The 15,925-nt window shown below is 43.0% G+C and overlaps 4 protein-coding genes across 4 annotated transcripts; 3 read left to right on the forward strand and 1 right to left on the reverse strand.

Moving 5' to 3' along the window:
• Positions 1–5,776: 5,776 nt before the first annotated feature.
• Positions 5,777–7,425, forward strand: EAE97_009102 (uncharacterized protein; the record flags this gene model as incomplete). The annotated part of the gene is made up of 4 exons (XM_038879617.1): positions 5,777–5,864; positions 5,915–6,153; positions 6,212–6,988; positions 7,042–7,425. The coding sequence occupies 4 exons, from the start codon at positions 5,777–5,779 to the stop codon at positions 7,423–7,425; spliced, it is 1,488 nt and encodes a 495-aa protein (XP_038729630.1).
• Positions 7,426–10,894: 3,469 nt separating this feature from the next.
• EAE97_009103 (uncharacterized protein) lies at positions 10,895–11,624 on the forward strand (the record flags this gene model as incomplete). The annotated part of the gene is made up of 4 exons (XM_038879618.1): positions 10,895–11,096; positions 11,183–11,215; positions 11,346–11,392; positions 11,451–11,624. 4 exons carry the CDS (start codon positions 10,895–10,897, stop codon positions 11,622–11,624), a joined length of 456 nt encoding a protein of 151 aa, XP_038729631.1.
• Positions 11,625–11,885: 261 nt separating this feature from the next.
• On the reverse strand, positions 11,886–12,726 carry EAE97_009104 (uncharacterized protein; the record flags this gene model as incomplete). Its single annotated transcript, XM_038879619.1, has 3 exons — positions 11,886–11,958; positions 12,032–12,375; positions 12,526–12,726. 3 exons carry the CDS (start codon positions 12,724–12,726, stop codon positions 11,886–11,888), a joined length of 618 nt encoding a protein of 205 aa, XP_038729632.1.
• A 218-nt stretch (positions 12,727–12,944) lies between these two features.
• On the forward strand, positions 12,945–15,812 carry EAE97_009105 (uncharacterized protein; the record flags this gene model as incomplete). The annotated part of the gene is made up of 2 exons (XM_038879620.1): positions 12,945–13,540; positions 13,595–15,812. Exons 1-2 carry the CDS (start codon positions 12,978–12,980, stop codon positions 15,810–15,812), a joined length of 2,781 nt encoding a protein of 926 aa, XP_038729633.1. The 5' UTR covers positions 12,945–12,977.
• Between the last annotated feature and the right edge of the window lie 113 nt (positions 15,813–15,925).

Consider the following 15,925-nt stretch of genomic DNA (forward strand, 5'->3'; position numbering starts at 1 on the left):
ATGTAGTAGATAATGTATACAGAGTATGATTGAAACGAAGTTGAACGATAACATTGGTAGCGATAGCAATATTCGGTCTTAATTCGGTTAGTCTCATTGTAAGGTTACTAGCTCTCTGGCTTGAGACAACTTCACACAACAGCATTGAAATCGTCCACTGTCTAAACCCCAGCTTGCTGTACAATGTTTTTGGATTGCATCTAGATTCTAGATTCCACCCATCCCAGATGACATAACATAACACTACAAACTATCCATCTACCCCTCTTCCTTCGCCCCGTAACCCGTTTCCCCCGTTTTCTTCTTCTCGGGGAAAACAGGCAAAGAACCCACAGCCTACAAACTACCAACAAACAAACAAATAAACGATAACAGTAAGCTGACTTTACAACGGTATCTACCGTCCGTAGCCGTAAGTCCGGGGTTTCGCACTGGTTCTTCCGGTCATACTGTTAGAATTTCCCCTGATTCCTGACACAGATGAGTACCAATGAAATGTCGCATAACGCATTATCGTTTACAGATGATGAAAAGAAGGAAAATAGAGCGAGAAGTATCTACGAGGCTGACTGATATGTACATACCTCGAAGTATAAAAAAGCCTCGCACAAGACGTGGTGTAATTTTCGGTAGCGATTGATAGATATACGAATATTCCTGGTGATATGATCTGACGGTCACAGCTGGGGTCACAGCTAACACTGACAGGCAGATACTATATGAAAGCCATGCATGAATGAACGTGGAAATCACGACATAAACGAACACTTGGGTCCAGCTCATGGCGTCTGGCTACATCGCATTCCAGCACGACGAGCAAGCACCCACGACAGGCCTCATACGTACGAACCTGCCGTTCGTCTCACTCGCATCATTCTAGTATCATAAGATTTTCGCATGTTCGAGTCAAATACCATGGCGAAGAAGACAATGTTTACCTCACCAGTTCAGAAACGCTTCACGTAGTGAGTTCGCGTGCAGTGAATGTAACCTTAAAATTCTCCTGTTTATCCGCTTGAGACGCTATTTTCTCACCTTCCTAGGTATATTCTCACCTAAACCATCCTAGTGGATATATCTGCACGATCCCTGAGATCTATATCACCTTCAGGGAATAGTGTTAGCTCTCGCCTGTTCAGGATATATTCTCTACAAATGTGTGACTTTGTACCGAGACTTATGTATGGCGTGAGGGATTGATAAATTTGGATGTACTAACGTATATACCTAGTAATAGATTCGAGTCTCGAGCCGTTCCAAGCAGTCGGGTCGGAGTCTCGGTCGTGATCTTGATTTCTGGACAGAGCTGCAGAGTACATATTTACATATGTATCATTTGGGATGTTATCCGATGCAATGCGGATGATGTTATGTTGGAATTGATGGTGAAGCCAGAATGAGATAGATATAGGAGGTCAGTGCGTCTGTCATATCTCATTTTGAATCCTGATACAATGACAGCATAAACCTTTAGCGGTCATTCAACTGGTTTGTTGGTTTGTAACATGGAGTGAGGCATCAAAAGGAATTTGAGCCTAAGCGTTGTTATAGTTAGTCTTCAAATCCGTAGGGCTTAGCTGTTACAACGGCTGTGTGATATGTTCTAAAAAAACATTGCTTCTAGAAGTGGGAGGTTGTAGATACTCCGTAGACGAGGAACTGGTTCGTGAACTTTCAGTATAATAGCGAGAAATCGTCATCTAGCGGAAAGGTGAAGCAAAATCAGTTTGAAATACTTATGATTCAGGAATATCGATGAAGAGCAATTATGGAGTTAGGCTGAAGATGCAGAGGGAGTTTCTGCACTGTTTTTTTCTTCCATCAGACAGTGGGTTAGCGCATTTTCCTTGATAGTAGAAATTACTCTTCATTCTCAGTTCGCGATTGGGAGGATAATAACAATCTTATACACAGAAAGCTAGCATGACATTCGGAGGAAGGCTGAGGGGGCACAGTCTAGATAGGCGAAGATAAAATTGCCGCGAGAACGTTGTAGGCAAGAAAATCGAGTTCCTGTAAAATTAGCAATGTAAATATTACCAAATATTATGGTATATCGTCACAGTGCTCAAAGGGTCTTATGAAGGTTCTGTAGCGTGAGGGCCGATGTGATGTGTCTGAAACTACCTATTGATACAAGCCGGCGAGAATTTGATCCGTGAGAAATCTTCATGAGCTTCTATTGCATGAACAATGTCCATGTTTCCAAAAGAACGAGGATGACGAAAATCACGAAAATCACACATGAACGATAGATCACCGCGTAAGACAAAGAAGGTCAAACCAAGGGAGTCTCCACTACCACGTGCTCGTGACGAGCGTGTACAATTCCTGTTCATCCTACAAGCTTTAATGGGATTTTTATAGACAGATAAGAATGAGTGGTATGACAATCAAGGGGAGTTTGTACCCAAGAAGTTTATTTGCAATGCAAAAAAGTATGGGGTATTGCAGGAAACCAGGTACCTACTCGTAGCACAGATATTAATTCTGTACTTGCAGTTGTTTTGCGCTGGGATTAAACGAGCTGGTTTTGAGGGCCATCTAAGCGGCGATGTACGCAGTGACCACACCTGTTTTTTTTGTATGCGAAATGAGCATTTATCAAAACCTGAAGCCGATATGCGACGTAGAGATTCAGAATTCAGCCAGACAGAGATTCAATCTGCCTTGCATCAAATAACTTCCTCAAATATAAATCAAAATTTTGGAAAATGACTTTCTATTCGAGTCAAGATTGATAAACATAATCGAGGACCGGCCCCGCAGCATAGATTCCCAAAGTGGATGACGGTATAAAAAGGAGGATCTTTTCGGAGATGTTGGACGATCATTGCCACTTAAAACAGATCCCTCTGCAGGTGCTTGATGGATTAGTTGACACTACGGATCCAGAATTCAAGAGTAATCCCTTCGCGGCAGCAATATCATTCATGCTATTACGCTTGTACGATGGCTAACAGACGTCAGCTTCGGCGTCAAAGTCACAACCAACAGTACATTGAATATGAGATGTCGTTGTGATATCAACTTTGGCGGATAGAGGCGTGGGGATGGTCGTAAAGAATTCAGCCTCTCAGCATGCTGAACAGCAATTTTTCCAAAGCAGCGGGGTTCTCCGGTACCTGGTATGACGGACTGGACTATTTCATTTACATTAGCTTCAAACCAATCATTAGCTTCAGGGCACTGTGGGACCGTAAGCAACAGTTTGCTTGCCTCCACTACTTTTCCAGACCCGATCCTGCCGATGTGCAGATGATTATGTAAATGTAAACATAAACGAGAGCACTTCCTTTTTCGACTTTGTCGATTTTCTATCCTTTGGATGAGACTTGACGTTGATGTGTTTGCATGGTGGATGGCTGGCTGATAATTTATGATTTCATTATGACTGACTTTGCCTCTCCGTCGTTTTGCATGATACTTAAGCCACTCTGCCCAGCCTCATTGCGTGGACAAAAAGTGGAAGTTTGTGGCAAGATCGCGGGTCGATTCCAACAAAATGTACACGAATTCTAGGGGGACTAGAAAAATACGGTACAGTAATTAAGAGTGACCTTTCGTATGGTGTGTTTGAGTGAGACGGCACGATATTGTGCCAAATATCAAATGTACCTAGCCTGTTTTGGTACATCATGTTCTAGTACGCACTACACGGTGGCTTCTTTGCTTCCATACATATTAAATTCGCCGGTAGAAGAAATCCATGGGAAGACGTGACTTTGACAATACAAGGAACTCTTGCCATATATATCGCCGGGCTTGAACCTTCCGTTCTCGTTGGCGTTGTTTCCAATTGGGAAGTCCAATCGCATGATTTCAGACCCACCTGTCAACATTAAGTCAACAGCTTTCGAATCGACATTGCCTTCAGGTATCTAGGTTATCCAAGTCTTCTCGTGTTTATTAGATACTTTACGGTCTTAGTACAAAGTATGATATATTCGAGTATCAAAGTTTTAAAATCGTCGGATCCTCAATTCCAAATTAAAAATTCGAGGTCGCGACTCGCTTCTTGTTCAGTGGACCTTTGGGGTAGCACGATCTCCCAAACTTTGTTTAAGCAAATATGATCTTTTTCTTTCCGAGCCAAGACCACATCTACTGCATTAGAATTCTCCTACAGTAGATCATCGATCGGATAACCTATAACAAAACTGTTGTGATATTGATCAAGGGTTGTAACATAAATGATGATGAAATACGACCTTACGCGCGACCTTTGGACCTGCATATATGTTTACACATCTGCAATTAGTTGAGGCAATGTGTGTGGGTGGGCAAGTGAGTGAGTGGACTGCGGAATACGTTAGTTGGTATCTAGCAAATTTGTGTAGGCCTAGTTGTAAGCTTGTGCCTGTAAGCGAAAAGGGTGTATTACCTCCTAGCAAATTGCGGAGTTCTAATTGAGGGGGAAGAGGGGGCCACGGCTCGGTATAGGAAAGACGAAAAGAAAATTGAAATCAGTTGTTGATGATGACTACCTATAAACAGCGCAATTTGGAATACATAGTCAAGTAAACAACGCCTCCCCCTCGCAAATCCTTGTGGTGGCTTTCTTTATCAACGCTCTTCTGGTTCGGTTGGGTTGGGTTGGATTCAATTGAATTCAATTCAATTCATTTTCTTTCTTGGGCATTTCTTCCTCGCCCGTGCCAATTATAACTTATATCTTAGAACAGTCAACAATAAACCAATAACCTGATCATCCAATGGTATCAATTAGCCATGGAGAAAAGACCTAATGTGGATAAGTCAGGAGTGGATCCCCCGGAGACGCAAGTTGCAAGGTGACCTGGTCATCGTATCCATGCAAAGGCAATCAACTTACCACACTCTCACACCCAATGATTCAGCTTGTTGGCCGAGATTTTCTTAGACACAGGGAAAAAAATACCCATCACCAGTATTTCTCCAAAACTTTCTCAACCACTCTTCAGCTTGCCAATTGGCAACCTCCTCCCAAATGTATCCTTTCTCTCCGATAACCCAGGAATACTATATCCCTTGTTTAAATATTGTAATATCGTGCCTTTACACGCAAATCTTTTCTTCCAATCAAATCTGCAAGGTGGATCTATATCCTAATCCGGCCAACCACTAGTTGATACTCAAGACTTCATCCGCGTCTTTTGCTGGCCGGAACACCATCTTCTCACAGGGATTCGTCCTACCGTCCCTTCAAGGAAGGCATAAGGAAAGACCAATCCTGGCTCATCGTGGAGCCAGAGGACCATCATGGGCAAGACCCTCGCGTGCGTCCCAAGCTACGAGACTCCACCTATGGTACTCAGACTGCACTTATGTCGCCTTATACATATGCAGGCTTGTATTCCCCATTCTATCCATTTGGATCGGTTTCTATTTTTCTCATCTCTGTATCATACACAAACGTTCCAGTTCCAGTTCCATTTTTGAATTCTTTCTGCTTTCTAGATATCATCTGAAGTATTGTCAAAGCACCTGGCGATGGCCTTATGAAACTCTTCCAGTACTATATATCACGGACCTACGCACCACCGAGCGTTCAAACATACTAGACTTTCCCATCACTGGTTTCGTAATATACCACATGACGATTACAAACGTTTAACTTCCAAAAGTATATGACAGCTGAAGAACGCCACAGCATATAGTGTTTTTACGCTTCCTGTCCGTCCATTGATATACGGCCGGTCCGGTGTGACAATCGGGAAAGTTCACCCACCCGGCTGCCGTCATTTTCAATCGATTTGCTGTTCCTCTATTACGATTGTTGATTCTCATCTCCATGATGAGTGGCTCTAATGCGACAGTTTTTGGCCAGGGCAGGTGTCCAGCGCCGTTCCTTGACGCAGATCTCTTCCCATCGACGGGTGGTTGTACGTCTTGCATGTTCTCCGGTCCATTTCACCATGCTGACAACATATAGTTACCGATGGGAGATTTTGCTCTCCCACCTTGGGGGTCTTTTGCTGCTTGCCATGTCCACAGACTGAATGGCTTTACGGTGAAAGCATCAACACCCTCACCAACTCTGCAAATTGGGTCAGTGTAGCGGCGATGGTATGTTCTATATACTTGTTGATATGCTTCGCATTTCTGCCAGTCGAGAAGACCCATAGGCACTACCTCAGTATCTGCTTGGTCATTGCTACAGTTTTGATGCAGGTGAGTCACTAGTCCCCGTGCCTTCTATCAGCCATTTCCTAACATATGTCGCCAAAAGTTGGGTTTCATTATACCATTAAGCGCAAAACCCGATCAATGCTATAACGCGATTACCCCGAACGATATGAGCACTAACTTTACTTGTGCAATCTCCGGCGCATTCATAATGGCTGGAGGCTGGTGTGGTGTAATGTGGGTCTTCTTAAGGTCCCTCGCCTTACATCTCCAGATCTGTTGGCAGGTGATAATTGGAAAGTCATTTATGTGGGGAGCTCTTGCTACTGGATGGGGGATACCGGCCATTGCATTATGTTTTGGAATGATCTTTAGTGGTGTTTCCTTCCGATTTGGAGATACTTGCCATATAAATCACGAGAACAGTTTAGCGGACTTCTGGATTCCTCTTCTAATATTCTCTGGCGCCACCGTTATCATCCAGTTCGTTACTTTCGGTTACTGCATCAAAGTGTATCTTTCATCCCTCGCAGACAGTTCCAACACCACGGAAAATTCAGGAGTTCTGCCTTCGTACACTAACAGTGTACGCACTGTCTCACCACGACAAGCATATCGCCGAGTTCGCCGAGTGATTGAGTTACAATGGAGAGGTATCGCTATTGTACTAGTGATTATCGCCGATGTCGCATTCTTTGCGATCGTGTTTGTCTTCATGGATAATTTGCAAACAAATATCCTCAAGGATCCTACCGATGCCGAGAAGCAGTGGTTAACTTGTTTGGTGCAAACTGGTGGAGGTAAAGAAGAGTGTTTACCTTTAACAAAATCTCTAGTTGTGAACGAGGCCGCCGTTGGTGCGGTCCTTGTCATGCTATCCGTAAGTTCTCCCCATTGCCATCGTTATTTTACTCAAGTGCTAATATGACTTAGTTCAATGGCTTCTGGGCAGCAATATTCTTGGGAAGAAAGGCAATGATTACAGGCTGGTATGAAATGTACCGTGGAAAGATAAAGCCCAACAATGAATTCGTCAGCGCCGATGTTCACGCCTTTAAAGATCCCAGGTCATACGAAATGCTTAGCAAGGATCGGGATCAACGTGATAGCAAAAACATGGAGGCATGCGAAACTCCAGACGCCGTCACTCCAATTTCACCCGTTCGAAAAAGTGGTCGAGAAACACCAGACTACTTTGGCAGAGAAGCAAGATATAAATCACCGTCACGTTCATTTTCCAAACCCCATCCACCACAATCATGGGATTCAACCACAACATATGCTCCACCAATGAATTCAAACACGAACAAATTCTGATATGGGTTTGACATTTATATTTTATTTATTTTCAAGCATTTTTTGGCGATGTTTCATACAGTCCCTTGCGAAGGGTCAAACAGGAGTTTGGTGGCTTGGCGACTCGGCGGCTTTGCTAGGCCATGGAGCTAGAAGAAATAGAGAGCTCGGCTCGTCACCCACCCCACGCGGGATGAAAAGACTTTGGATAGTCACCCACATGAATCAAGTCAGAATACAAAAAGGACGAAACCTGGAACAAAACCTTTTTCCTTTGTCCAAGAAAAGGCCGGTCGGGTACGAAAGGGCTCCGGCCGGGTGGATAGAATCATGGAGGGGGATGGGGTATAATGTGTTTACAATACCCATATACCCATTCATAAGCCGAAATGGCCATCGAACTTACTGATTCGAGGGTACTAATACTGCTGCAGTTGTAGTAGGTATACATAGAGATCTCGGATTAGGCATGGGATATATCCCGCCTATGTAATGACGATCTGTACTTTATTAGTAGTGTTTGTATGTATTATGATGACATCAAATAGAAAATATCTAAACCAATTATCTGACTATTTCATTCCTGTTTGTACTGTGCTGGATCATGATGTGTATGTATTCTTCTGATGGCGCTGGGTATCCCTGGTGAAGTCAAGTCCACAACATCCAATAGGAGCCAAATATCTTTAAGCTCGTGGTTTGCTTAAGTCGCTAGATACTGTTGAACCATAGCATCATCAGTATTCGTACAACTTCCCTAATTCTTGAGTCCCACAAGACCCTAGGTCTTCACACATATAAGCCTCCACTCTCCTTAGCATGTCATTTCCATATAAGAGAGGAGCTAGTCCAAGCCCGATATCATCAGAAACCAGATGATGGATCTTGTTTGCATTTCATAACGAGGGTTCAGTACTGGCCAATCACGAGAGACAGTGAGTAGTGCAGATGAAAAGAAAATCTTGATCATATACTTGAGTATAACCTATGCAGACCCGTCTTTTCGTGGTTTTCTAGCGAAAATCCCGCTTCCGCATCAAGATTCATAGCAGCACATCTACGATTCCTTTAGATATCTTAAGGTGGGTTTAGATTCTTTGAAATTGTATTCTAAGCAAGGATTTCTTCTCAAGGCTCAGAAGTTGGAGTTTGATTCCTCATTTCTAATAGACTTTGCTGTACCCACGTGCCTGATCAGGAGAGTCCGAAAGCCTTGAATCAAGCTTGAGATTGTAATGATCGGTGCCTCGGAATGGATACTATATCTATCTACTATCTACTTGGAATTTTCGCCTTTGTCTCCGCTCTAGACTCAATAGATAACAATGTCAATTTTTCAATTGGAAACTTGACTTACGTCCTCATACAACCAGAAAATTCACAATCACACAAGATCCTCATTCTCACCAGTCAGATACTCCCTCCATTCCCCTACCCCCTTCTTCTACATTGCCCAGTCTAACCCCCCTCACAAAGTCCGTCAACCCATTCGCTTATTCAAAATGCGACCTGAGTCCAAAAGAACATACTTCGCATCCAAACTCGAGCTACTCTAATCTGTATCTATACGCTTCTTTCTTTGTCAATATAGGTAGTGATAACAAGAGCATTATTCAGAAAGAATCAACTGATGTTACTGTAGATGCGTAGATGAAGAGATCTGCAACAAGTGAGTGGGACACACATGATTAGCTTCTTATTTTGCTGGAGGGACGTGGGCAATCTTGAAGTGAAGAAAGGCCAAATGATTTGGCCATGGTGTGTTAGAAATAGAAATGTGTTGAAATATCATGATATGTCGAAAAATTACTACGCGAGAGTATCTTAAAGGGTTCAATCGATGTGAAAAGGTATGAATTAACCTCTTTCTCCATTTACTCATCTATTCTCACACCCACTAGATCCTCAAATTTACCTTCTTGAGATCTGGCCTTATGCTGAATTATTTCTCTCTCGCATTCAATACTCCATTAGGCTAAAACAGAAAGATTTTAAAAGTGCTCTTGACGGAAGCGCTCCTTGCAGGTCTTTATAATTCGCGGGGTTGGCTGACGAATCGAATTCGTTGGTAATTTTTTTTATACAAAATTATCGATGTTGAGAATTAGCATCAGGAGAACTAGAAGGAAATCAAGGAAAGGGTGTCATGGAAGATAGAGCGGAGGAAGGTTAGGAGAAGGGAGGTCACTATTTGGTTATGAAGTGTGTGACTGTGTTAGATTGGGAAGGTAACCTGAGAAGAGAGTTGTTGCCAGGACGAACAATTGACAAATTAGGGAACGGGTTTGTTGGCTGAATGTGATGACTTTAAAGTAATCACTCGTGAACATGATCTGCACTGATGAAAAGGTCCAACAAGCTTATAAAAGTGCTCACGCAGATATCTATTAGAACCTTGATAGAAATATATGAAGGTTGCACGCAAACGATCTGGTAGGATACAACACTGTGACTAGGTACTGAATGAAATTGCTTGGTTGACGGCGAGAGAATTCCACACCAATCAGATTGATTCCATACACTCCAATGAAGTCATGCGGGATGAAGTGAAGCAAATCACTGAATCGAGAAAGATCACACATGACGATAAAATAGATAGATAGCATCGCAAGCCATTGAAAAACAGTATTGTATTCTATATAAAAGAGGATAGGAGTTTTTCCTCTTGCCAACTAAGCATCACGCCACTTGGAGAAGTACACTATTCTTAATATCCAAATCCATTTCGTAAACCTACCTATACCGTGAGTGAATAGCATGACTAGCAATATCACATGTAAAATGTCATCAATCTAGGCTGAGCATGGTCGTGGGATTGGATTGGCACATTGCTGCTGGACGAAAATAAAATCTTTCATAGGCATCTCTGATATCCACCAGACCTGACATGCTTCCCAAGATTGTCGACTTTTGCGATGCGAAAAATTGGTTTATGAGAAAGTGTTCTATTTTAAGGTTAGTTACGGATCGTATATAAATATAAGATATCATAAAAAAGTAACAACCGAGAAGGTTATTCAGATGTTCAGTTAGTTCATTGTCCCCTCCGCAGAGGGTCCTAAAACAAGAGGTACCAGAAAAATAGTAAAAAGAAATATCATCATTGTGTCTTCTCGGTCGATTGTAAATGGAAAGGGAATCTCTTACATTTAAATAATAGCGCAACACCATTGAATGTTCCAATAGATAGTACAAAAGATGAGGCTGATCCCCAATCAGTTATGATGATTTGATCATGACTTCTGTTGGTGAATCAAAATTGTTGTCGGGAAAGATAAAAAGCTCTGAACTTAAGAAATTTCTTATGATGTCCAGATTGCGCTAGTCAATATTAAGTCTAGCATAGAAAACATCAGCTCTTAGCGTAAGCTAAGCGACGAACAATCCACACACATAATTTTGCGACGACGGAACATTTTCAAATCTTTAACACCTCTCGACAATCTCAATCTAACGACCAGTTTAATCACCGTCGACAAATACCGCAAAAATGGGTCGTCTTCACTCCAACGGAAAGGGAATATCTTCCTCTGCTCTCCCATACTCCCGCGCTCCTCCTTCGTGGCTCAAGACCACCCCAGAGCAAGTCGTTGACCAAATCTGCAAGCTTGCCAAGAAGGGTGCTGCTCCTTCCCAAATCGGTGTTGTCTTGAGAGATTCTCACGGTATTGCTCAAGTCAAGGTTGTTACTGGTATGTTAATTTCCTCGTTCTGCAATTGATGCGGGCTGGATTTTTGTTCAAGAGAAATACGAATGCTAACATTTTTACTTCTACAGGTAACAAGATTCTTAGAATCCTCAAGTCCAACGGTACGATATCCAATATTACATGAATAGTTCCATATATGCCATCATTGGATTATAGTACATCCTTGATGTGTCAATTTATATCTTTACAAACGCCTCTGCTTGGTCATAGACTGACAGAGTGACAAAATAGGCCTTGCCCCAGAGATCCCAGAGGACCTTTACATGTTGATCAAGAAGGTTCGTTCAATTCTATCCTCGTAGCTGACGTTAAGTTATACTAATCCATTAAATCTAGGCCGTCGCTGTCCGCAAGCATCTCGAGCGTAACCGCAAGGACAAGGACTCCAAGTTCCGTTTGATTCTCATTGAATCCCGTATCCACCGTCTCTCCCGTTACTACAAGACCGTTGGTGTTCTCCCACCAACCTGGAGATACGAGAGTGCCACTGCCAGCACCATGGTCGCATAAAAAGTCTCATCATGACAAAATGGATATGGAGTTGGGGTGTGGACATAATTGCATCACGAATTATACTACTTTCTTGAGAAGGAGTACTGCTATATTGGCATAAAAACTAAATAGCAAATTAAATATTAAGAAATACTTCCAGCGCCAGCCTTGTTCTCAATTATTGTCCAATTATTTTAACGTGATATTTCACTCCTTGAACGCCCATCTTAACATGATTTTGATGTGCCTAGGGGTATTGTATCTAAAGTCCATCTATTTTTAATTCCCTCCTTCCAACTCCTTAGATTTTGATAATAAAAATTCTCCTAATACTCGTAAAGGATCTTTTGGTCTATTAAGAAATGATTGTTAGTTTATACGCACCGTGAGAGATTCCTGTCGGGCAGCAGATTCAAGGTACATACTGGTCCTTGGCTAATAGTTTCATGCCCTCTAATAAACTTCCCGTAACAGTCTGATTCAAATAAACCCGTGCCGGCGCTCCATGCACACTTGCTTCAGTTGGCAACGATGGCCCCGTATCAGGATGTTGGCTAGTAGCTCTCGAAGAATTTTCCTTCTCTGCATTCCCATTTACCTTCGGTACTGGCGTACTTGTACGCGCAGGAACGGGCGCTGGAGAAGCTGTTTCGCGATTTACGTTCGCAGACGAAGTGGAAGCTTGATGCGAGGGAGGTAAAATGGGTGAATGAGAATGTATTTGCGATTGAGTTTGAGCAGTGGGTGGAAGAATTGCAGCGGCTGGAGACTGTGAAAGAGTTGTATGAGTAAGTATAGAGAATTCTAGGGCAGAAGACAGTCGCGAGAGGAAACGTCCAATTGAATCTGAAGCATGGGAGGAAGGAGAAAATGGAGGGATGGGTGGAGGATAAGGGTCTGGGGGAAGTATAAGGCATACTGCAGGTCTATGAAGAGGCGCATCTTCCATAACCACATCGCGTGTTGCGCCCGGCATTTGGAGGACGCCGGAGGATGTGGATGAGGGAGGTGTTGAGGACGATTGTGTTTGCATCGCGAGTTGATAGGTATGCGCGGCTGAACTGATGCTGGGTGTGCTATGAGGGTTGATTTCGGATGATGGCGTTTCGGGTTGCGACATGCTGGATGTGGAGTTAGGTGTGGATTTATGAAGGTTTGGGTATAGGTTTATGTCGCTATGATTGGATTGTGTAATTGGGTAGAGGAGAATTGCTTTCTGCCAAAGCGGTGAATGACGTACCGTAGCTGGTAACGTGCTCAGGCGTATATTGGAATGGTTGACGCGCTTGAAGACGCGGATGTAAGATACGTTCTTGCCATAAAATTATATGGGATGGATGAAGTACTTCTGTATACAAAACGTTCGGTATAATGGCACTCGAAGAAATTAAGAACACTAATCGCAACGTTATGCTACATCGAAAAACTCAACGTAAGATACCGCAAGACTTTAAAGATAAATTGTTGCCACCTTCAAAGCGTTTGAAAACTGCGGAGAGTATAGATGGTGATGATCTTAGTTCTCGGTGTCCTTCGGATGAAGATGAATCATTACCTTTATCCCCACGAATCCGAAGTCCAATTCAATTCAGAAGTACGGAAATTCCTGATTCGGAAGATGAAGCGGAAGATGAAGCAGATCAGATTGTGGCTCCCAGAGTGACGGAATTGGAGAGTGCGTTGCCACCAGTTGTTATTAGTAAGAATGCAATTGCTGAATATGAAGCAATGCGTGCCGAAAATGAAAATCTTCCAGATGATCTCAAAGTGAGGTTGGCTGGGAGGACTTGGGAGAGGGGTAAAAGTAGTATTTATAGTGATGCTTTCAATCTTGCACTGGAAACTGTGTTAGAGGATGAAGGGCATCTATTCGATGAGAAGGAAATGGAAGTTTTCAAGGAATGGAGAGAATTGGAATATGAAGCTCAATATTTGTAAGGCCCGATTATTATCTCTAAATTATAACTTTTGAGAGCTAACGAACATAGGTATGTACGTCTTTTCTTACGAAAAACTTCAGCATGGCATCGTATAAACCGTTTGGGTTATCATGGAGATTTGACGGATGTTTCTGCAGCTTCGAAAGTTCTGCAATCTACCCGAGTATTACCAGTATCAACCGCAACAATTCAAGTCAATCCAGCAGAGTTGGGACCTCCCGAAGGAACTGTCCTTGGAGACTCGTTGACTTTTGCTGATTCGTCAGAAGATCAGATCAAAACCTTAGATGAGGCATTATCCCTATTGAACCTTGATGAACTAAAGAGCTTAGCAAAAGAACTCAAGGTTCAAGGAAAAAATAAAGCTGATATACTAAAAGCACTTCGCGAAACAAGTCAAAGGCAGGCTGGACTCGGTTATGTTGGGTTGAAAAGAGCCGACAGTGCTTCTAAATCAAACCCTACGACTCCAGATGGATCGATTCCCGAGGAAGAAGATGACAGTCTTGATCATATGAACAGAGATGTTCATTTTCTCAGAAAGATCATGGCTATCACAGGACCTTGTATACGACTTTCACTACCAGCTTTAAACTTATTCGAACGAGTCCATCTCGTCTTCTACAGATCAACTGAATGGACCGATAAATCTCTAACCACCATCATTCTTGCCAGAATATCCCGCCGTAATTTCCCCTCCTATATTGTCTCACGATCAACCAACATCTTTCCCACCCGCTCCACCCTCCTCGAATTTGAAGCCTCAATTCGAACGCAGTACCGCGTCGACAACATTCTCGATGGACATCCACGCAAGTCCGACCTAGACCGAGTTCTTGAAACTTTCGAAGCCATATATCCCCGTTGGAAAATTCTCCTGGCAGAAGAACAACGCAAAGAAGACTCCATATATGAAAGTGGAGAGGGTGGCTACCTTCGTCGATTTTCTCCAGCATGGGTCTATACACGCATTGTGCATAAAGCCCTCTACGTACTCGGACGATTCAAGTCCCACGAGAAGGAATACGCTTTACTCATTGAACTCCTTTCTCAAAAGCTTTTTCATTCAGCACGAAGGGGTGCGTGGTATCAACGCAAAGCTCTTCTAGAAGAACACTATATGTATACTCTCCTCCCAACCCCAGGAATCAAGAATCCAGAACAGCAAAAACGTCATTGGAAACGCATTTCGCTCAAAACATGTGAGCAAGGTCTTCAAGATCGACATTGTCATACTATCTACCACTACGACTTACAGAAACGTATCCGTAAACTCGAGAAGACACTCAAGATCCCTAAGAGAGAAAAGCACGATTTTGAGCATGTTCTTCTCTCTAAACCCATCGAAACAACTATTCAAGGAATTCAGATCAAAAAGTCGTATCTCACACCTACAACTCTCCGACGTAAATCTAGCGCACCCAATGGATTTGAAGAGAGACAACGCAGTACCAAAACCATTTGGTTAGATGAATATGAATCACTATCAAACGCATCCGAATGTTCCGTTGAACAATTAACTCTAAGTTACTATCGCAGCCTCGGGTTTCGCGGCTATCACTCTGAAGGTGGCATTCTACGCACTTTATTCGCATACCTCTTTTTCGACATCCTATTTCTTTACATCCCCAATGTATTTCAGACAGAATACCAAACTTGCCCTCTAGACCTACACACCGAGTCATTCTATGAAGCTCGAGCGTCGGAAATCAATCATCGAATTGTGGAGATTGAGAATGGAATGGCAGCAGATATCATAAGGAGGGTTTGGGAGAGGGAAGGGGAGAGAAAGACGTGTGTAGTGGGTTTGAAGTGGGAGTTCGAGAGGCAGGACTTGGAGGGGATCGTGGAGGCTTTTGGGAGTGGGTTGGGGAAGGTGATGAGGGTTATGGCGGAGGAGTATCGGGTAAGAGGGGGTGGAGTACCGGATTTGTTTTTATGGGATGATGGAGTGGAGGATGAGTCAACGCAACAAGAGCCGGTGAAAAAGGAACTAGAAGAAGAGCAAGATATCAAGATCGAAGACCCTGAAAATGTTGGGGAGGAAAAGAAAGAGCCGCAAGTGGAGAATGAGTCCAAAAATGAGCCACAAGACACCATCAAAAGGAGAAGAAAACAAGAAGTACTCTTCGTAGAAGTCAAAAGCGAGAATGATAGACTAAGCGATACGCAAAGAATGTGGATACATGTACTTCTAGGGGCGGGGATCAGGGTTGAGCTTTGCAATGTGGTCGCGAGGGAGGTGAGGGTCATTGATGCTGAATAAGGGATAAGGAGGAGTAAGGAATTGATTTGGTCTGGTTTTGACGGGGTGAACTGGACGAATGGGATGGATAGAATGGACGGTAGTTGGTGAAAATTTAGTAGGTTCAGGCGGTA

Source organism: Botrytis byssoidea (genome assembly GCF_014898295.1).
Source record: "Botrytis byssoidea strain MUCL 94 chromosome Unknown BBYS_020, whole genome shotgun sequence".
Classification (NCBI taxonomy): domain Eukaryota; kingdom Fungi; phylum Ascomycota; class Leotiomycetes; order Helotiales; family Sclerotiniaceae; genus Botrytis; species Botrytis byssoidea.